The following is a 21,930-nucleotide window of genomic DNA, read 5'->3' as shown; positions in this document are numbered from 1 at the left end:
CTTCACTGCCCAGCTTCACGTTGATGCGTTTAACCCTTACGTAACAGAACCAAGGAGCTGCAATCGTATTCGTCACAATATAACATGTTGTTTGGTACAAAAATGCCAGCACAGGCTGGTGGAAACGACCAATCAATGATTCCAAGGCAAGAGATTATGTGGTACACTATATTCAAGAATCGCTTTCCAATCCATACGAACACAACCAACCCTAGAGAGGGAGTATTAATAATGCCCTCCCATTCATCCAGACAGATGTAGGCCTACTATTTGTTGAAATATTGCAATGAATTCTGTCACCTAAACCCCCCTGAATGTGTTTAATTTGCCATGACTATGACTATTATGAAGTGCACTTCATTCAAGGCATTTAGTCTTGAGAGACACAAGCAACACAAACAATTAATTCAGATATATTGGCTCTACATATGCAAGGCATTTATTATTCAGAGATATACATGGGATATAGTTGTAATGTAAAAACAATATTTACAATATAAATAAAAACATGAAACTGATTTGCATAGAGTGCAGTCAGTTTCAGGAAGAGGATACATGATGAAGTCATGTCATAGCCTGGTCCCACATCCTATGGTAATTGTGACTTGCTTAGCTAAGTAAAGGTGAAATAAAATCAATAAATAAAAATGCCAAACATGGGTATACAGCACAAAGAGATCTGGGACCAGGCTAGTCATGTCCTAGTTCTATTGCAGAAATGTATATTTATTATGGATCCCCATTAGCTGGTGCCAAGGCAGCAGCTACTCTTTCTGGGGTCCAGCAAAATTAAGGCAGTTTATACAATTTGAAAAACATTACAATACATTCACATATTTCACAACGCACTGTGTGCCCTCAGGCCCCTACTCCACCACTACCACATATCTACAGTACTAAATCCACCACTCCCACATATCTACAGTACTAAATCCATGTGTATGTGTGTATAGTGCGTATGTTATTGTGTGTGTGTGTGTGTGTGTGTGTGTGTGTGTGTGTGTGCATGTGTCTGTGCCTACAGTATGTTTGTGTTGCTTCACAGTCCCCGCTGTTCTATAAGGTGTTTTTTTAAATCTGTTTTTAAATCAAATTCTACTGCTTGCATCAGTTACTTGATGTGGAATAGAGTTCCATGTAGTCATGGCTCTATGTGGGACTGTGTGCCTCCCATAGTCTGTTCTGGACTTGGGGACTGCGAAGAGACCTCTTGTGGCATGTCTTGTGGGGTATGTATGGGTGTCCGAGCTGTGTGCTAGTAGTTTAAACAGACAGCTCGGTCAATACCTCTCATAAATATTTTAATATTAGCTCTCTGTGTACATCCAAGCGCCAGCCGTGCTGCCCTGTTCTGAGCCAATTGCCCTGTTCTGAGCCAAAAATGTCATTTTTTGTGGCACCTGACCACATGATTGAACGGTAGTCAAGTTGCGACAAAACTAGGGCCTGTAGGACCTGCCTTGTTGGTAGTGTTGTTGAAAAGGCAGAGCATTGCTTTATTATGGACAGACTTCTCCCCATCTTAGCTACTACTGTATCAATATGTTTTGGCCATGACAGTTTACAATCTAGGATTAATCCAAGCAGTTTAGTCATCTCAACTCGCTCAATTTCCACATTATTTATTACAAGATTTTGTTGAGGTTTAGGGTTTAATGAATGTTTTGACCCAAATACAATGCTTTTAGTTTTAGAAATATTTAGGACTAACTTATTTCTTGCCACCCATTCTGAAACTGACTGCAGCTCTTTGTTAAGTGTTGCAGTCATGTCAGTCAAATCAAATCAAATACAATTTTATTGTTCACATTTACATGTTTGGCAGATGTTAATGCGAGTGTAGCGAAATGCTTGTGCTTCTAGTTCCGACAGTAGAGTAATATCTAACAAGTAATTTAACAATTCCCCAACAACTACCTAATACACACAAATCTAAAGGGATGGAATAAGAATATGTACATATAGATATATGGATGAGTGATGGCTGAGCGTCATAGGCAAGATGCAATAGATGGTATAAGATGCAGTATGTACATATGAGATAAGTAATGTAAGATATGTAAACATTATTAAAGTGGCATTTTTTAAAGGGACTAGTGAGTCTCTATGTAGGCAGCAGTCTCTCTGAGTTAGTGATTGCTGTTCAGCAGTCTGATGGCCTTGAGATTGAAGCTGTTTTTCAGTCTCTCGGTCCCAGCTTTGATGCACCTGTACTGACCTCGCCTTCTGGATGGTAGCGGGGTGAACAGGCAATGGCTCAGGTGGTTGTTGTCCTTGATTATATTTTTGGACTTCCTGTGACATCGGGTGCTGTAGGTGTCCTGGAGGACAGGTAGTTTGCCCCCGGTGATGCGTTGTGCAGACCTCACCAACCTCTGGAGAGCCTTGCGGTTGAGGGCGGTGTAGTTGCCGTACCAGGCGGTGATACAGCCTAACAGGATGCTCTCAATTGTGCATCTGTAAAATTTGTCAGGGTTTTAGGTGACAAGACAAATTTATTCAGTCTCCTGAGGTTGAAGAGGCGCTGTTGTGCCTTCTTCACCACACTATCTGTGTGGGTGGAACATTTCAGTTTGTCTGTGACGTGTACGCTGAGGAATTTAAAACGTTCCACCTTCTCCACTACTGTCCCTTCGATGTGGATAGGGCGGTGCTCCCTCTGCTGTTTCCTGAAGTCCACGATCATCTCCTTTGTTTTGTTGACGTTGAGTGAGAGGTTGTTTTCCTGACACCACACTCCGAGGGCCCTCACCTCTTCCCAGTAGGCCGTCTCGTCGTTGTTGGTAATCAAGCCCACTGCTGTTGTGTCGTCTGCCAACTTGATGATTGAGTTGGAGGCGTGCATGGTCACGCAGTCATGGGTGAACAGGGAGTACAGGAGGGGGCTGAGAACATATACATATGAGGCCTCAGTGTTGAGGGTCAGCGAAGTGGAGATGTTGTTTCCTACCTACACCAGCTGGGGGCGGCCTGTCAGAAAGTCCAAGACCCAATTGCACAGGGCGGGGTTGAGATCCAAGGCCTTCAGGTTAATGATGAGCTTGGAGGGTACTATTGTGTTGCATGCTGAGCTGTAGTCAATATACAGCATTCTTGCATAGTTATTCCTCTTGTCCAGATGGGATAGGGCAGTGAGCAGTATGGTGGCAATTTCATCGTCTGTGGACCTGTTGGCGCAGTATGCAAACTGAAGTCTAGGGTGGCAGGTAAGGTGGGGTGATATGATCCTTGACTAGTTTCTCAAAGCACTTCATGATGACAGAAGTGAGTGCTACGGGGCGATATTCATTTAGTTCAATTACCTTTGCCTTCTTGGGTACAGAAACAATGGTGGCCATCTTGAAGCATGTGGGGACAGCAGACTGGGATAGGGAGCGATTGAATATGTCCGTAAACACACCAGCCAGCTGGTCTGCTCATGCTCTGAGGACGCGGCTAGGGATGCCGTTTGGGCCGTCAGCCTTGCGAGGGTTAACACGTTTAAATGTCTTACTCACATCGGCCACAGAAAAAGAGAGAGGGGGGGGCCCGCAGTCCTTGTTAGCAGGCCGCATCGGTGGCACTGTATTATCCTTTTCCGTGGCCATCGCTGTAGTAGCTGACGTGTATAGTGTTGAGTCATCCGCATACATAGACACTCTGTCTTTACTCAAAGTCAGTGGCATGTCGTTATGATAATTTTTTTTTAAAGCAAGGGGTAGCCTAAACAGCTACCCTGGGGAATTCGTGATTCTACCTGGATTGTGTTTGAGAGGCTTCCATTAAAGAACACCCTTTGTGTTCTGTTAGACAAGTAACTCTTCCTCCACATTATAGCAGGGGGTGTAAAGGCATTACACATACGTTTTTCCAGCAGCAGACTATGATCGATAATGTCAAAGCTGCTCTGAAGTCTAACAAGACAGCCCCCATAATCATTTTATCATCAATTTCTCTCAGCCAATCATCAGTCCTTTGTGTAAGTGCTGTACTTGTTGAGTGTCCTTCCCTGTAAGTGTGCTGAAAGTCTGTTATCAATTTGTTTACTGGGAAATAGCATTGTATCTGGTCAAACACTATTTTTTCCAGAAGTTTACTAAGGGTTGGTAACAGGCTGACTTGTCGGCTATTTGAGCCAGTAAAAGGGGCTTTACTATTCTTGGGTAGCGCAATGACTTTAGCTTCCCTCCATGCCTGAGGGCATACACTTTCTAGTAGGCTTAAATTGAAGATGTGGCAAATAGGAGTGGCAATAACATCTGCTATTATCCTCAGTAATTTTCTATCCAGATTGACAGACCCCGGTGGTTGTTGATAGACAACAATAATAGTTTCACCTCTTCCGCAGTGACTTTACGGAATTCAAAAGTTCAATTCTTGTCTTTCATAATTTGGTCCGATATACTTGGATGTGTGGTGTCAGCATTTGTTGCTGGCATGTCAACCCTAAGTTTGCTAATCTTGCCAATGAAAAAGTAATAAAGCAGTTGGCAATATCAGTGGGCTTTGTGATGAATAAGCCAGCTGATTCAATGAATGTTGGAGCCGAGTTGGCCTTTTTCCCCAAAATGTAATTTAAGGTGCTCCAAAGCGTAATACTATAAATCTTTATATAATTGATCTTTGTTTCATAGTATAGTTAAAACAATTTTTTTATTTCGTTTCGTCACGACTTCTATCACATTTAGGTAAGACCCAGATGCAGACAGTGGTAGAAGAGACACACATTTATTACAACCACAGGCGAACGAGAGGTCAAGGCAGACAGGGGTCAATAATCCAGAACGGTTGGGTAAGGTACAGAACGGCAGGCAGTCTCGAGGTCAGGGCGGGCAGACTGGTCAAAACCGGGAAGGACTAGAAAATAGGAACCAGACAGGCGCAGGGAAACAAATGCTGGTAGGTTCTACAAACAAAACTAACTGGCAACAGACAAACCGAGAACACAGGTATAAATACACAGGGGATAATGGGGAAGATGGGCGACACCTGGAGGGGGGTGGAGACAATCACAAAGACAGGTGAAACAGATCAAGGTGTGACAATTTCTTAATTTGCAGTATGTTTGCCAATCAGTTGGGCTGCCAGACTTATTTGACATACCTTTTGCCTCATCCCTCTCAACCATACAATTTTTTAAATTCCTAATCAATCCAAGTGGATTTAACTGTTTTTACAGTCATTATCTTAATGGGTGCATGCTTATTATTAACTGGAATAAGCAATTTCATAAATGTGTCAAGTGCAGCTTCTGGTTGCTCATCATTACACACCACAGACCAGAAAATATTATTTACATCATCAACATATGAATCACTACAAAACTTATTGCATGACCTCTTATACACAATATTAGGCCAAGCCTTTGTAACTTTTTGATTTTCCTAGATATGGCTATTATATTGTGATCACTACATCCTATGGATTTGAATACTGCTTTAAAGCACAATTCTGTAGCATTAATAAAGATGTGATCAATACATGTTGATGATTTAATTCCTGTGTTGTTTATAATTACCCTGGTAGGTTGACTGACAATCTGAACCAGGTTGCAGGCACTGGTTACAGTTTGAAGTTTTTTCTTGAGTGGGCAGCTTGATGAAAGCCATTCAATATTTAAATCACCCAGAAAATATACCTCCCTGTTCATATCACATACATTATCAAGCATTTCACACATGTTATCCAGATACTGACAGTTAGCACTTGGTGGTCTATAGCAGCTTCCCACAAGAATGGGCTTAGGTGAGGCAGATGAACCTGTAGCCATATTACGTCAACAGTATTTAACATTAGATCATCTCTAAGCTTAACAGGAATGTGGTTCTGAATATAAACACTGCAACACTGCCTCCGTTGGCATTTCTGTCTTTTTGGTAGATGTGATAACCATGTATTGCTACCACTGTATCATCAAAGGTATTATCTAAGTGAGTTTCAGAGGTGTCAGAATATGAATGTCATCTGTTACAAGCAAGTTGACTTCATGGACCTTGATTCTTAGGCTACAAATGTTAATATGGGCTATTGTTAGCAATTTTCTGGGTTGCTTGATTGTTTGTAATGCTTTACTGGGAAGCTTACCAGAAGTAGACTTACTCATGTTATTTACATTGTAGCTGATGGTGCAGGGTGAGCTGCACAAAGTGGTCTTCCTTCTAGGGGACACTGCCTCAGTGCTAACAGTGTAACTCTGGTTCGTAGGCTCATGATTACTGCATGCAATAGCTGTTGGATAAACAGAAGTATTCGGTGCAATTAGGGGCACATACATTAAGTTACTTACATTGTGTTTGCCAATGCCCCTAGGATCATGTACATTTGATGCAGCATTATGACGACTCATTGTCACAACGATAGGAAAAGTCATTGTTTCAACACAGCCTTGAAATGCATGGACAGAGTCCATGAGCCAAGGTGATTTGGATGGACTCTGTCATTCCTGTAGAATATCTTCTGTTTCCAGAAGGTGTCAAAGTTATCTATAAAAGTGACTCCAGCAGAGCTACAGTCTTTTAGCCAGATGTGTAATGCCAGCAGTCTGCTGAATCTTTCACACCCGCGGCCCAGCGATGGTACTGGACCTGAAATGATTGGCCGTTTTTTGGAGTCTTTTAATGCTAAAATCAGGATGGTGTGTGGGGTCAGGGGTCATGACCTAGTGCAGAGTCTTGAGTCTGTAGTGGACCTCCAGGTCTCCGTCGGGCTGGAGCATCCCGAAACCATATCGACTTGGGTTGACCGGAGGAACGGTGGCAGTCGGGTCACACAGCTCCAGGTCCAGCCGGGAGAGGACCATGAACGCAAACCTGACAGTCACAGAGAGGGGAGAGGACCATGAACGCAAACCTGACAGTCACAGAGAGGGGAGAGGGGCATGAGGTGAGAAAAGATTCAGACCAATTGTGTACAGTTGTAGATAGAATGTAATCTGAATGAAGTCTGCCATGTAATACAATATTTGCATATCTCACATATGGTAAAGCCTAGAGATTGCGACCCCATACTGTATGTCTACAGCTGTTCTACCACCTGCCTCTTAATCTCACTGTGGATTAGTAGGATTTGACCTTTTAAACTACTAATATCTTCCACAGAAAGGCACACACATCAGCAGTTTGTGATTGTCTTCGAGGACCCCTATACAACTGCACATCGATACAGCATCAACTATAGCACTCACAGCCGTTAATGGCCATTTCAATAATTTATGACAAATTTAAACTCTATAGAGATACAGGTGTAGGATCTTCATTTGAGTCAGTTTGCTACAGGAAAATAATCCTACAGCAACAGGACAACAATTATTATGTTGATTATAATTAATGGACGTATTTGTATGGATTGATCATTTCTTTCTCAAGGGAAAAACAAGTCTGAAATTGCAAAGTGGAAATGACAAACTTCAGCATCCGTTTTAAACCTCAAAAACACAAGTTTAAAAAAAACCTGCATTGCTGGAAAATTTTCCTGCAACAGAGTGATCAAATGAAGATCCTACATCTGTACCAAACATTTGACAGCTAAGCAGACAGAATGATTAATATATATAAATAACTGATCCTGAGAAGTGGATTTGCTTAGTTGTTTTATACAGCACTACACACTACAGCTACATAGCCTAAGGTAGCGATCTTGATGTGGTTGTAAATGCCTCATAAATCATTAATACCTTACTAATGAACTCATTCATTTGGGAAACATCCATCCTAAAAACGTTATGCAATAGCATAACAAACGTGGAGTGGTTGTCACGACCGTTGAAAGAACTGGACCAAGGTGCAGCATGGTGAGCGTACATTTTCTTTATTTAGGTGAATACGCCGAACAAAACAATAAACACTACAAAACAAACCGTGAAGCTAAAGGCTAAGTGCCATAAACAAAGTCAACTTCCCACAAAGACAGGTGGGAAAAAGGGCTAACTAAGTATGGTTCTCAATCAGAGACAACGATAGACAGCTGTCCCTGATTGAGAACCCTACCCGGCCAAAACATAGAAATACAAATAATAGAACATAGAATACCCACCCCAAGTCACACCCTGACCAAACCAAAATAGAGACATTAAAAGGATCTCTAAGGTCAGGGCATGACAGTGGTTTGGATGTACTAAGCTTAGTGTGAGGTAACCTGCCTCCGGATCTGATTGTGCTGTCTTGCCAACTCCTATGGTCATTGTCAATAACAACAGGTGGAGAATGTCATATTATACTCACTGTTTGATGCCACTGACTGCAAAGTGTCTCCCAACACACATGTTCTTGTCTGCACCCCATGGCATGGTGTAATATTTCAGTCTCTCCCCATCCTTATAGAACTTCTTCTTCTCTGTCCCATCTGCGTTTAGGAAGCGGTCATATTGAAATGTCTGTAAAGCAGAGAAGAAGAAAAGACAAGTTAATTTGATGATGACACAGAGGTGCTACAGAACAGTGCTGTGATGACACAGAGGTGCTACAGAACAGTGCTGTGATGACACAGAGATGCTACAGAGCAGTGCTGTGATGACACAGAGGTGCTACAGAACAGTGCTGTGATGACACAGAGATGCTACAGAACAGTGAGTGGTACAGTGATGCTGCATCATCCTCACCCCACAAGCACGCACGCACACACACACACTCACTCATATACACACGCACACACTCACACGCGCACGTACGCACACACACACACTGTGTAGACACGCTCAGCTGGCTACTGCCATCACACTAGGGAATAATTAAAAGGTATTTTGAAATGAAGGACTCTCTGATCCACCTAGTAGTCAATAGGCTGGAATAACTAAGTAAGGTGGAGGTTAAGGTTAAAGACACTGTCACGCAGCGTCATTGTATTAGATGCATTGTATTAGCAGGTGGTGGATTAGACTGAATAGTCATGTAAAATACATCTGTATACTGGTATGCTTCCAGTGCATAGATTATTATGACATTATTTCAACACCAAGTGGGTGTTTGTCAGGTAACAGTATTGTGCTGTATTACCTGTGGGTCGTGGTGTATCTGAGGGTCCATCTGCGGGCTGAGGAAGGGGAACAGACACACCCTGTCCCCCTGTCTGAGGTGGTACTCCTGTCCACTGGCCATACGAAGGGTCGTGTTCTGGATCACCTCTCTGTTGATGAGGGCAGCAGCAGTCAGACGCAGGGTCTCGCTCAGAACACTGTCTATGATTGGGGAAAGGTATCGTACACATGATGAGAGAGGGTTGGGAGTGTGTGGGAGTGAAGGAGCTCATAATCATTACCTTTGGCCCAGATTGGTTTATAATGTAAAGCCAACTCCAGTGGTAGACAATGACCATAGGAGTTCGCTATAGCACAAACAGACCTGGCACCAGGCTACATAATCATAACACTAGAGGTATTCCCTTCTGGATAGCTGTGGATACATAAGAAGAGGATAATATCACATATTTTAACTTCATTAAACCACTGCTACATTATATTTATCCATCTTTACTTATTCAGCTCTCTGAATCTCTTTCTTTTTTTCACTGGTTATCCCCCCCAGTTCAGAGCTTCAGTTCAATATTTTACAGAATGTCTTTGGCTGGCTGGCAGAGCTAGGCAGAGAGCCCTGAGAGCTCTAAGGTGGAAGAGACAGCGAGTGAATAATAGAGGTTGCTTGGGGCTCTTACCAAAAACAGGTGTGCTGTGGTGCTCCAGTGTGTCCAGAAGGTGGTGCTGTAGGGAGCCGTCCTCCTGCAAAGCCAGGCCTCTGAGCTCCTCCTTCACTGCTCTCATGGCCTCAGGGTTGGTGAGCAGGAAGCCCAGCAGCCAGAAGGCAGCAGGTCCAGCATTACCCTGCAATAAAACACAACATAGACTCAGAGTCAGTTCAGAAACAGCAGGTGTATTACAGAGCATAAATCTAAGGTTAGACAAATCCAACACAGCACTTACTCTGAGCCCATCAAAGACAGTGAACCCATTACCAAGCATGATGTTGCAGTTATACTGCAAGGTTAGACAAATCAGACAAATCAGAGTACATATACTGTACTGTTTGAACACACTGCCAGAAGCCTCAAGGAGAAAATGGAAGTGTGTTTAGAGAAATCTACACACGGATGTTCTCTTTTCCCCCCTTTTTTCTGTCTTTTATTCTCTCTTTTAATCCTTCCTTACATCATGGTACTGCGGTAGTGTACTGTAGAAGTGTTCTGATCTGAGGGGCAGCGAGGAGCCTTTAGAGCTGTCAGGTCTGTGTAGACCGGGCGGTCAGAGTCTACAGAGGGCTGACAAGTCTGTCTGAACAGTCAAACGATAATTGCTGTCGGTTCAGGGAGCTTCTCTCTTCACCATTTCCTCTCACAGGTCAGGTCTTCACTGATCCAATGACAGCCAGGGCTAATGCAAGGCAAAGACGAGGTCCAATGGCTCTCTGGGTGACTCACTGGCCTGTCCCATCACATATGATGAACACTAGGCTACACAAACTGGAAGGCTTCATCTCAGTTTACTTTAGGGGGAACAGTAGGAGTCTTACAGTATAAATAGTCAATGAATGTGCTGCATGTTTTTACTGACACTTTAGTGTTTTCCTGCAAATCAAGAATAAATTAAGATTCAACAACTCCAATTGGAATTGGAATTCCAATTGAAAATTCACTGGTGTACACAGTAAGACACTTTGTCTCCTCCTCAACTCTTCTGAGTGTGTATTTGTGTACTGGTGTAGTTGTGTTGACAGCAGGGGAGCAGTCAAGTGTGTGTTGGACTGAATATGACACTGGCTCAGAGATTCACTGGGCTGTGGAACTGCCTCCGCCCCAATTCCCAACAACACATACAGAGCCATAAACATAACGCTCTCATAACTATGTTGCAATACATTTTTATATTTTGTATCAACATGAGAGCATGTTGGGTGTAAAGCATGTGATGAAGCATCAGCGATGGAAGAGACTGAAATTCAGTCAGTATTGTATTTTACATTGAGGAAGCCTACCTCTGCTCTGTGTGACTGGTCAAGAAACTACAACGCACTACCTTCTCCTCACCCTCAGTTCTAATATGTTTCTGTGGTGCTCCTCTTCCTGGCACTGTCTAACTGTGACTGGGCCAGATTCCCAGCAGAACAAACATCAATAAGCAGGATACACTGATGCTAAGGGACAAGCTGCCCTCTCCTATTCCAGCCTGGCAAGGGATTCAACGTCCCCAGAGACAGAGGTACCATCTTGGCCAAGGACTCTCTAGCGCTCCCCTGGTCTGAGTAGGCCGACTAGGGCTCCAGTGCTCCAGGCTGAACAAAGCAGCCAAAGTGCCAGAGGGAGCAGAGAGGGCCTGGTACAAATGGCACCTGTGCGTCTTTGTTGCTCTGAAACTGATTGTGAGACAGGTGCCAGACAGACAGACAGACAGCACACTAGCTCTCCCATCTGGCCACACAGTGCAACAACAGCTCATTCATCACACCTTGTTGGGACTGGTTTGAGGAAGGAAGCCACAAGAAACCTGTTATTTAACCACCTCTGGAGCTCATGAATATAGAGTTGGAGACAACTTCATTGCTGTGATCTATATTGGATTTTGACATCAACATTTACAGATGATACCTCTAAATTGTCCTTCAATTTGCACACTAGGCCTAATGCTTGATCTCATTTTGAGAACACATTCTGATGCCTCAGATGTATTCTGGCACATTTGTCCATTTCTGTTTGAAATTAGACAGGTTGGTTTGGGTGTCCTGCCAACTCTTCTTTTTTCCACAGAGGGCTGTGATCTGTGCTGTTCTGGAATGTCTGGACCCATTGTCTAAGACACACAACTCCAAACAGGTGCCATGGAAACACATTAATGGAAACTTCTTTTCACATTCATTACTTCTCACATAATGGCATCATGAGTCACCTGTGCTGACATGGACGTTATGAGTCACTGGGAGCGAAAAATCCCGTGAACTCATTCATGCCAGGGCCACTAGTAGCAAAGAAGGAACAGAAAGAGAAGGTGTATTTGGTCATCGGGGTGTGCCAGAACATTGTGTGAAAGGATTAGTCTGTTCTGTCTTCTGTCACCTGGGTGACCCAGAGCTGAAGCAGCATGGCTCGTCTCTGCATCTCTGTGTCCACTCCTTCCCTCTGTAGATGCCTGAGGTAACTCTGCTGCCAGGAGCTGCTGTCTGACCCATGATCTATGCTCTCTGACCCCTTTCCTCTGCTCAGCCAGGCTGGGGACAGCAGCTCCCACAGTTGCTCCTGGGACAGGCTTGCTGTCCTCTTCTCCTCTATCAACATAGAGAGAGAGACACAGGTTAGAGAGGCCAGATCACACACAGAGAGACAGGCAGACAGAGAGACAGGCAGACAGACAGAGAAACAGATAAACAGAGATATGTACACAGAGAGACAGGCAGGCAGAGAGATGTAAACAGAGACAGGTACACAGAGAGACAGGTAGACAGAGAGACAGGTATCAGAGACAGGTGCACAGAGAGACAGGCAGACAGAGAGACAGGTAACCAGACAGGTACACAGAAAGACAGGCATACAGAGAGACAGGCAAACAGAGACATCTATGCAGAGACAGTCAGACAGAGAGACAGGTAAAAAGAGACAGGTACACAGAGATGACAGGCAGACAGAGAGACAGGAAAACAGAGACAGCTACATAGAAAGACAGGCAGACAGAGAGACAGGTACAGAGAAACAACTGGTGTTTATGAATAGATAAATACTGTATACATATGATTAATGTACGACTACATATTGTACATTAGATTAAACTCTGTATTATGTACCTTGCTTAAGGGTTGAACGAGCCAGTTTTGTGAGAAGACCATCGAACTTGCGGAACTCTTTGTAGACAGCAGCGAGTTCAGTGACGTTGTTGCTTTTCTCTGTACCAAACAGTGTGAGATACCCAGCCCTATAAGGACAGAAATAAGTGTAACTCTTGTGTAAGAGTAGGTCTTAACTCTTGTGAGTAAGAGTTATGTAATTTGGTCCAAGCATGATACTCTAATTTGACCCTAAATTAACCCCCAGGCCAGTGACTCTGAAAAATGTCTGATGTTACCTGAAGAGCAGGATGACTATTAACACATGTACAGTAGCTGGCCAGCACAGACATCATTTAGTTCTGGTTTTTACCTGAAGAGCAGGCTGTAACAGAGGCTGAAAAGTCCGTCCTGCCTCCACTCTGCTGGGCTACAGCTCCTCTCCTCTTCCCTTAGCAGGGTCTGGAGGTGGAGGTGCATGCTGCTGCTCAGTCTGGCTAGGCTGGGGCCCTGGAAGTGCCTGGACAGGGATATGATGGAGAGGACAGATTATTGCTACAGCATGTTAACACAGAGGGAATTAGATGAATGTGCATGTCGTTGAATTTCTTATTAGTTAGAATATAAGAAAATAGAAAATAAACTATTGTCCTTGACAGGGAACTGTACATTACGGTGTGAGGTCAGGTGTGTGTGGATATGTGTGAGATCAGATGCGAGGTCAGGTGTGAGGTCAGGTGTGTGTGGATAGGTGTGAGATCAGGTGTAAGGTCAGGTGGGTGTGGATAGGTGTGAGGTCAGATGTGAGGTCATGTGTGTGTGGATAGGTGTGAGGTCAGGTGTGAGGTCAAGTGTGAGGTCAAGTGTGAGATCATGTGTGTGTGGATAGGTCAGTTGTGAGGTCAGGTGTGAGGTCATGTGTGTTTGTGGGTAGGCGTGAGGTCAGGTGTGAGGTCAAGTGTGAGGTCAGGTGTGAGGTCATGTGTGTTTGTGGGTAGGTGTGAGGTCAGGTGTGAGGTCAAGTGTGAGGTCAGGTGTGAGGTCATGTATGTGTGGATAGGTGTGAGGTCAGGTGTGAGGTCATGTGTGTGTGGATAGGTGTGAGTTCAGGTGAGGTCATGTGTGTGTGCATAGGTGTGAGGTCATGTGTGTGTGGATAGGTGTGAGTTCAGGTGTGAAGTCATGTGTGTGTGGGTAGGTGTGAGGTCATGTGTGTGTGGATAGGTGTGAGTTCAGGTGTGAGGTCATGTGTGTGTGGATAGGTGTGAGGTCAGGTGTGAGGTCATGTGCATACAGGTCTAGAACACCTACTGTTCCATCCAGGCCCTCTCTGTATCTGGGTTGTGATTGGGTAGTCTCAGGTTGAAGATCCTCTGCTTCAGGACCTGGGCGTAGCGACTGAAGTCCAGAGAGGCTGTATCATCGAGGACCGTGTCATAGGAGTTAGGGTCCAGCAGTACAGTGATGTAATGACCACAAACATGCACCTGGAAGACATTACTTCAAACGTTAAAGTCATGGCATTGTCTATGCATGACTGTCAGAGTCACATTACACATTACAATAGTATTGTTTGTGAAAGCAAAAGCAATGTGAATTGGAGATGCACATAGCACTAGATAAAGATGAAAGAAGCGTTTGAAAGTCAAATAACTTCTACAGGTTCACAGCAACCCTTTCTATGTCACTAACAAAGACATAAAGAAAGTGTTGAAGATTGACGAGGTACACAGGTACCTGTACACAAAAATGTATAGAGAATCCTACCGTAAAAATGGCACCATGTTTTTGTTTCATCCGTGTTAGGAACTTTGCAGCATCTTTTCCAAACTCCAGGGCATGACCCAGCCATGGAATAAAGCCCTTGACTAATGGTGGCTCATTTTTCTTTCTGGGAGAAACAGACATACAGTTGCCAACCAAGATTAACACTTCACCTCCCACACAAAACCAACTGGTTTCAGAGCTACAGTTAGGGAGATGCCCTAAAGTAGTTGAATGTGTGGGCTCTCCTTGAGCTGTTCTTGTCTATTAATATTCTGTATCATGTCAGGTTTTATGTTTGTGTGGGCTCCAGGAAGAGTAGCTGCTGCATGAGCAACAGCTTATAGAGATCCTAATAAATACAACAAAAATTACTAACAATAGTACTGCAGTGTAGACATATGAAATAGGGTTAACAATGGGTTTTGACTAACCATATAATCATGGTCTAATCAAATCAAATCAAATCAAATTTTATTAGTCACATACACATGGTTAGCAGATGTTAATGCGAGTGTAGCGAAATGCTTGTGCTTCTAGTTCCGACAATGCAGTAATAACCAACAAGTAATCTAACCTAACAATTCCACAACTACTACCTTATACACACACACAAGTGTAAAGGGATAAAGAATATGTACATAAAGATATATGAATGAGTGGTGGTACAGAACGGCATGGCAAGATGCAGTAGATGGTATAGAGTACGGTATATACATATGAGATGAGTACTGTAGGGTATGTAAACATAAAGTGGCATAGTTTAAAGTGGCTAGTGGTACATGTATTACATAAAGATGGCAAGATGCAGTAGATGATATAGAGTACAGTATATACATATGAGATGGGTAATGTAGGGTATGTAAACATTATATTAAGTGGCATTGTTTAAAGTGGCTAGTGGTACATTTTTACATAATTTCCATCAATTCCCATTTTTAAAGTGGCTGGAGTTGAGTCAGTATGTTGGCAGCGGCCGCTAAATGTTAGTGGTGGCTGTTTAACAGTCTGATGGCCTTGAGATAGAAGCTGTTTTTCAGTCTCTCGGTCCCTGCTTTGATGCACCTGTACTGACCTCGCCTTCTGGATGATAGCGGGGTGAACAGGCAGTGGCTTGGGTGGTTGTTGTCCTTGATGATCTTTATGGCCTTCCTGTGACATCGGGTGGTGTAGGTGTCCTGGAGGGCAGGTAGTTTGCCCCCGGTGATGCGTTCTGCAGACCTCACTACCCTCTGGAGAGCCTTACGGTTGTGGGCGGAGCAGTTGCCGTACCAGGCGGTGATACAGCCCGACAGGATGCTCTCGATTGTGCATCTGTAGAAGTTTGTGAGTGCTTTTGGTGACAAGCCGAATTTCTTCAGCCTCCTGAGGTTGAAGAGGCGCTGCTGCGCCTTCTTCACAACGCTGTCTGTGTGGGTGGACCAATTCAGTTTGTCCGTGATGTGTACACCGAGGAACTTAAAACTTTCCACCTTCTCCACTACTGACCCGTCGATGTGGATAGGGGGGTGCTCCCTCTGCTGTTTCCTGAAGTCCACAATCATCTCCTTTGTTTTGTTGACGTTGAGTGTGAGGTTATTTTCCTGACACCACACTCCGAGGGCCCTCACCTCCTCCCTGTAGGCCGTCTCGTCGTTGTTGGTAATCAAGCCTACCACTGTAGTGTCATCCGCAAACTTGATGATTGAGTTGGAGGCGTGCATGGCCACGCAGTCGTGGGTGAACAGGGAGTACAGGAGAGGGCTCAGAACGCACCCTTGTGGGGCCCCAGTGTTGAGGATCAGCGGGGTGGAGATGTTGTTACCTACCCTCACCACCTGGGGGCGGCCCGTCAGGAAGTCCAGGACCCAGTTGCACAGGGCGGGGTCGAGACCCAGGGTCTCGAGCTTGATGACGAGTTTGGAGGGTACTATGGTGTTAAATGCTGAGCTGTAATCGATGAACAGCATTCTCACATGGGTATTCCTCTTGTCCAGATGGGTTAGGGCAGTGTGCAGTGTGGTTGCGATTGCGTCGTCTGTGGACCTATTGGGTCGGTAAGCAAATTGGAGTGGGTCTAGGGTGTCCGGTAGGGTGGAGGTGATATGGTCCTTGACTAGTCTCTCAAAGCACTTCATGATGACGGAAGTGAGTGCTACGGGGCGGTAGTCGTTTAGCTCAGTTACCTTAGCTTTCTTGGGAACAGGAACAATGGTGGCCCTCTTGAAGCATGTGGGAACAGCAGACTGGGATAAGGATTGATTGAATATGTCCGTAAACACACCAGCCAGCTGGTCTGCGCATGCTCTGAGGACGCGGCTGGGAATGCCGTCTGGGCCTGCAGCCTTGCGAGGGTTAACACGTTTAAATGTTTTACTCACCTCGGCTGCAGTGAAGGAGAGCCCGCAGGTTTTGGTAGGGGGCCGTGTCAGTGGCACTGTATTGTCCTCAAAGCGGGCAAAACAGTTGTTTAGCCTGTCTGGGAGCAAGACATCCTGGTCCGCGACGGGGCTGGTTTTCTTTTTGTAATCCGTGATTGACTGTAGACCCTGCCACATACCTCTTGTGTCTGAGCTGTTGAATTGCGACTCGATTTTGTCTCTGTACTGGGACTTAGCCTGTTTGATTGCCTTGCGGAGAGAATAGCTACACTGTTTGTATTCGGTCATGCTTCCGGTCACCTTGCCCTGGTTAAAAGCAGTGGTTCGCGCTTTCAGTTTCACGCGAATGCTGCCGTCAATCCACGGTTTCTGGTTTGGGAATGTTTTAATCGTTGCTGTGGGTACGACATCGTCAATGCACTTCCTAATGAACTCGCTCACCGAATCAGCATATTCGTCAATATTGTTGTTGGACGCAATGCGGAACATATTCCAATCCGCGTGATCGAAGCAGTCTTGAAGCGTGGATTCAGATTGGTCGGACCAGCGTTGAACAGACCTGAGCACGGGAGCTTGTTGTTTTAGTTTCTGTTTGTAGGCTGGAATCAACAAAATGGAGTCGTGGTCAGCTTTTCCGAAAGGGGGGCGGGGGAGGGCCTTATATGCGTCGCGGAAATTAGTATAACAATGATCTAGGGTTTTTCCAGCCCTGGTAGCACAATCGATATGCTGATAGAATTTAGGGAGTTTTGTTTTTAGATTAGCCTTGTTAAAATCCCCAGCTACGATGAATGCAGCCTCAGGGTGTGTGGTTTCCAGTTTACAAAGAGTCAGATAAAGTTCGTTCAGGGCCATCGATGTGTCTGCTTGGGGGGGAATATATACGGCTGTGATTATGATTGAAGAGAATTCCCTTGGTAGATAATGCGGTCGACATTTGATTGTGAGGAGTTCTAGATCAGGTGAACAGAATGACTTGAGTTCCTGTGTGTTGTTATGATGATCACACCACGTCTCGTTAATCATAAGGCATACCCCCCCGCCCCTCTTCTTACCAGAAAGATGTTTGTTTCTGTCGGCGCGATGCATGAAGAAACCAGCTGGCTGCACCGACTCCGTTAGCGTCTCTTGAGTTAGCCATGTTTCCGTGAAGCAGAGCACGTTGCAATCCCTGATGTCTCTCTGGAATGCTACCCGTGCTCGGATTTCATCAACCTTATTGTCAAGAGACTGGACATTGGCGAGTAGTATGCTAGGGAGTGGAGCGCGATGTGCCCGTCTCCGAAGCCTGACCACGAGACCGCCTCGTTTGCCCCTTTTACGGCGTCGCACAGGGTCGCCGGCTGGGATCAGATCCATTGTATTGGGTGGAAGGCAAAACACTGGATCCGTTTCGGGAAAGTCATATTCCTGGTAGGAACGATGATGAGTTGACGTTAATCGTATATTCAGTAGTTCCTCCCGACTGTATGTAATGAAACCTAAGATTACCTGGGGTACCGATGTAAGAAATAACACATAAAAAGACAAAATACTGCATATTTTCCAAGGAACGCGAAGCGAGGCGGCCATCTCTTTTCGGCGCCGGAATATATATGTCTATATACAGTGGGAAGAACAAGTATTTGATACACTGCCGATTTTGCAGGTTTTCCTACTTACAAAGCATGTAGAGGTCTGTAATTTTTATCATAGGTACACTTCAACTGTGAGAGACGGAATCTAAAACAAAAATCCAGAAAATCACATTGTATGATTTTTAAGTAATTAATTAGCATTTTATTGCAAGACATAAGTATTTGATACATCAGAAAAGCAGAACTTAATATTTGGTACTGAATCCTTTGTTTGCAATTACAGAGATCATACGTTTCCTGTAGTTCTTGACCAGGTTTGCACACACTGCAGCAGGGATTTTGGCCCACTCCTCCATACAGACCTTCTCCAGATCCTTCAGGTTTCGGGGCTGTCGCTGGGCAATACGGACATTCAGCTCCCTCCAAAGATTTTCTATTGGGTTCAGGTCTGGAGACTGGCTAGGCCACTCCAGGACCTTGAGATACTTCTTACGGAGCCACTCCTTAGTTGCCCTGGCTGTGTGTTTCGGGTCGTTGTCATGCTGGAAGACCCAGCCACGACCCATCATCAATGCTCTTACTGAGGGAAGGAGGTTGTTGGCTAAGATCTCGCAATACATGGCCCCATCCATCCTCCCCTCAATACGGTGCAGTCGTCCTGTCCCCTTTGCAGAAAAGCATCCCCAAAGAATGATGTTTCCACCTCCATGCTTCACGGTTGGGATGGTGTTCTTGGGGTTGTACTCATCCTTCTTCTTCCTCCAAACACGGCGAGTGGAGTTTAGACCAAAAAGCTCTATTTTTGAATCATCAGACCACATGACCTTCTCCCATTCCTCCTCTGGATCATCCAGATGGTCATTGGCAAACTTCAGATGGGCCTGGACATGCGCCTGCTTGAGCAGGGGGACCTTGTGTGCGCTGCAGGATTTTAATCCATGACGGCGTAGTGTGTTACTAATGGTTTTCTTTGAGACTGTGGTCCCAGCTCTCTTCAGGTCATTGACCAGGTCCTGCCGTGTAGTTCTGGGCTGATCCCTCACCTTCCTCATGATCATTGATGCCCCACGAGGTGAGATCTTGCATGGAGCCCCAGACCGAGGGTGATTGACCATCATCTTGAACTTCTTCTATTTTCTTCTATTTTCTAATAATTGCGCCAACAGTTGTTGCCTTCTCACCAAGCTGCTTGCCTATTGTCCTGTAGCCCATCCCAGCCTTGTGCAGGTCTACAATTTTATCCTTGATGTCCTTACACAGCTCTCTGGTCTTGGCCATTGTGGAGAGGTTGGAGTCTGTTTGATTGAGTGTGTGGACAGGTGTCTTTTATACAGGTAACGAGTTCAAACAGGTGCAGTTAATACAGGTAATGAGTGGAGAACAGGAGGGCTTCTTAAAGAAAAACTAACAGGTCTGTGAGAGCCGGAATTCTTACTGGTTGGTAGGTGATCAAATACTTATGTCATGCAATAAAATGCTAATTAATTACTTAAAAATCATACAATGTGATTTTCGGGATTTTTGTTTTAGATTCCGTCTCTCACAGTTGAAGTGTACCTATGATAAAAATTACAGACCTCTACATGCTTTGTAAGTAGGAAAACCTGCAAAATCGGCAGTGTATCAAATACTTGTTCTCCCCACTGTATATGTCTAATGGTCTATGCTGCATGTTCAACAATGTTGTATATTCAGTGAGACATTTATAACCCTAACATTCTTTTCATGAATTGATTTCTGTGTAGAAAGTCAATCTCTTTGTAACTGAGGAAGTAAGCAAAATGTTAGACATTGGTTACGGTTTTCACAACAATGTTCAATATTAGAAAGAGAACACGTTTACAATATAACTTAAATATACAGTTGAAGTCGGAAGTTTACATACACTTAGGTTGGAGTCATTAAAACTAGTTTTTCAATCACTCCACAAGGAGCGAGGACATCTACTTTGTGCATGACACAAGTCACTTTTCCAACATTTGTTAACAGACAGATTATTTCACTTATAATTCACTGTATCACAATTCCAGTGGGTCAGAAGTTTAAATACACTAAATTGACTGTGCCTTTAAACAGCTTGGGAAATTCCAGAAAATGATGTCATGGTTTTAGAAGCTTCTGATAGGCTAATTGACATCATTCGAGTCAATTGGAGGTGTACCTGTGGATGTATTTCAAGGCCTTCACAAAATAGATGGCATCATGAGGGAGGGAAATTATGTAGATATATTGAAGCAACATCTCAAGACATCAGTCAGGAAGTTAAAGCTTGGTCGCAAATGAGTCTTCCAAATGGACAATGTCCCCAAGCATACTTCCAAAGTTGTGGCAAAATGGCTTAAGGACAACAAAGTCAAGGTATTGGAGTGGCCATCACAAAGCCCTGACCTCAATCCTATAGAAAATGTATGGGTAGAACTGAAAAAGCGCGCGCGAGCAAGGAGGCCTACAAACCTGACTCAGTTACACCAGGTCTGTCAGGAGGAATGGGCCACAATTCACCCAACTTATTGTGAGAAGCTTGTGGAAGGCTACTCGAAACGTTTGACCCAATTTAAAGGCAATGCTACCAAATACTAATTGAGTGTATGTAAACTTCTGACCCACTGGGAATGTGATGAAAGAAATAAAATCTGAAATAAATCATCTCTGCTATTATTCTGACATTTCATATTCTTAAAATAAAGTGGTGATCCTAAACTGACCTAAAACAAGGAATCTTTACTCGGATTAAATGTCAGGAATAGTGAAAAACTGAGTTTAAATGTATTTGGCTAAGGTGTCTGTAAATTTCCGACTTCAACTGTATCAAATTACACTGACTTCATCCTTGAAATATTGTAGGCTATCCTTATTTGAACTCAAATAACCTAAATGATTTACAATGTTTTGTTTTGCAATGCAAATGTTCCAGAAATATGAAGAACAATTACCTTGAGCGGGAAGAGTAAAGCATGATGAGAGCGAGCAGACCACTGACCATTAAAAGTATAGTCCATAACATTGTCCCTCAATAGGGGGAGCTGTTAGCATTATTTATTTTTTTACATTTCCAAATTAAACTGCCTCGTACTCAATTCTTGCTCGTACAATATGCATATTATTATTACTATTGGATAGAAAACAATCTCTAGTTTCTAAAACCGTTTGAATTATGTCTGTGGGTGAACCAGAACTCTTTCTACAGCGAAACTCATGACAGGAAGCTCTGAAAAATAGTCTCTGATCTCGGATCAGTTTAAAACTCTGTGTGTGCCCTATGGCTTGACATGAACTGCACCCGCCTTCCCCTGGATGTCAGTAACCAATGAGAAGTGGAATGGTGTCTCTAGGTGTTTCTCAGAGTTTATAAAAGGGAATGGAGTGAGATGTCCCTTCTTTTCGACGCTCGCCAGGACGCAAGGGAGGACATCAGAATCGCATGCTCAAAAGCTCTCGTTATTGATCAAAGATATATCCGTCTGTGATTTAATTCGATATAGGTGTTAGAAACATCATAACGAAGTTATTTGAAAC

The 21,930-nt window shown here is 44.1% G+C and overlaps 1 protein-coding gene across 1 annotated transcript; it reads right to left on the bottom strand.

Moving 5' to 3' along the window:
• Positions 1 to 6,236: 6,236 nt before the first annotated feature.
• On the bottom strand, positions 6,237 to 21,418 carry LOC139535244 (prostacyclin synthase-like). Its single transcript, XM_071334575.1, has 10 exons — positions 21,348 to 21,418; positions 14,481 to 14,604; positions 14,025 to 14,200; positions 13,087 to 13,233; positions 12,735 to 12,862; positions 12,013 to 12,221; positions 9,625 to 9,790; positions 8,970 to 9,151; positions 8,199 to 8,350; positions 6,237 to 6,788 (listed from the first exon to the last, which is right to left on the bottom strand). The coding sequence occupies exons 1-10, from the start codon at positions 21,416 to 21,418 to the stop codon at positions 6,638 to 6,640; spliced, it is 1,506 nt and encodes a 501-aa protein (XP_071190676.1). The 3' UTR covers positions 6,237 to 6,637.
• Between the last annotated feature and the right edge of the window lie 512 nt (positions 21,419 to 21,930).

The sequence above is a fragment of the Salvelinus alpinus genome, chromosome 12, assembly GCF_045679555.1.
Source record: "Salvelinus alpinus chromosome 12, SLU_Salpinus.1, whole genome shotgun sequence".
Lineage (NCBI taxonomy): Eukaryota > Metazoa > Chordata > Actinopteri > Salmoniformes > Salmonidae > Salvelinus > Salvelinus alpinus.
The sequence above is the reverse complement of the archived record's forward strand: the minus strand, read 5'-3'. Positions and strand labels throughout refer to the sequence as shown.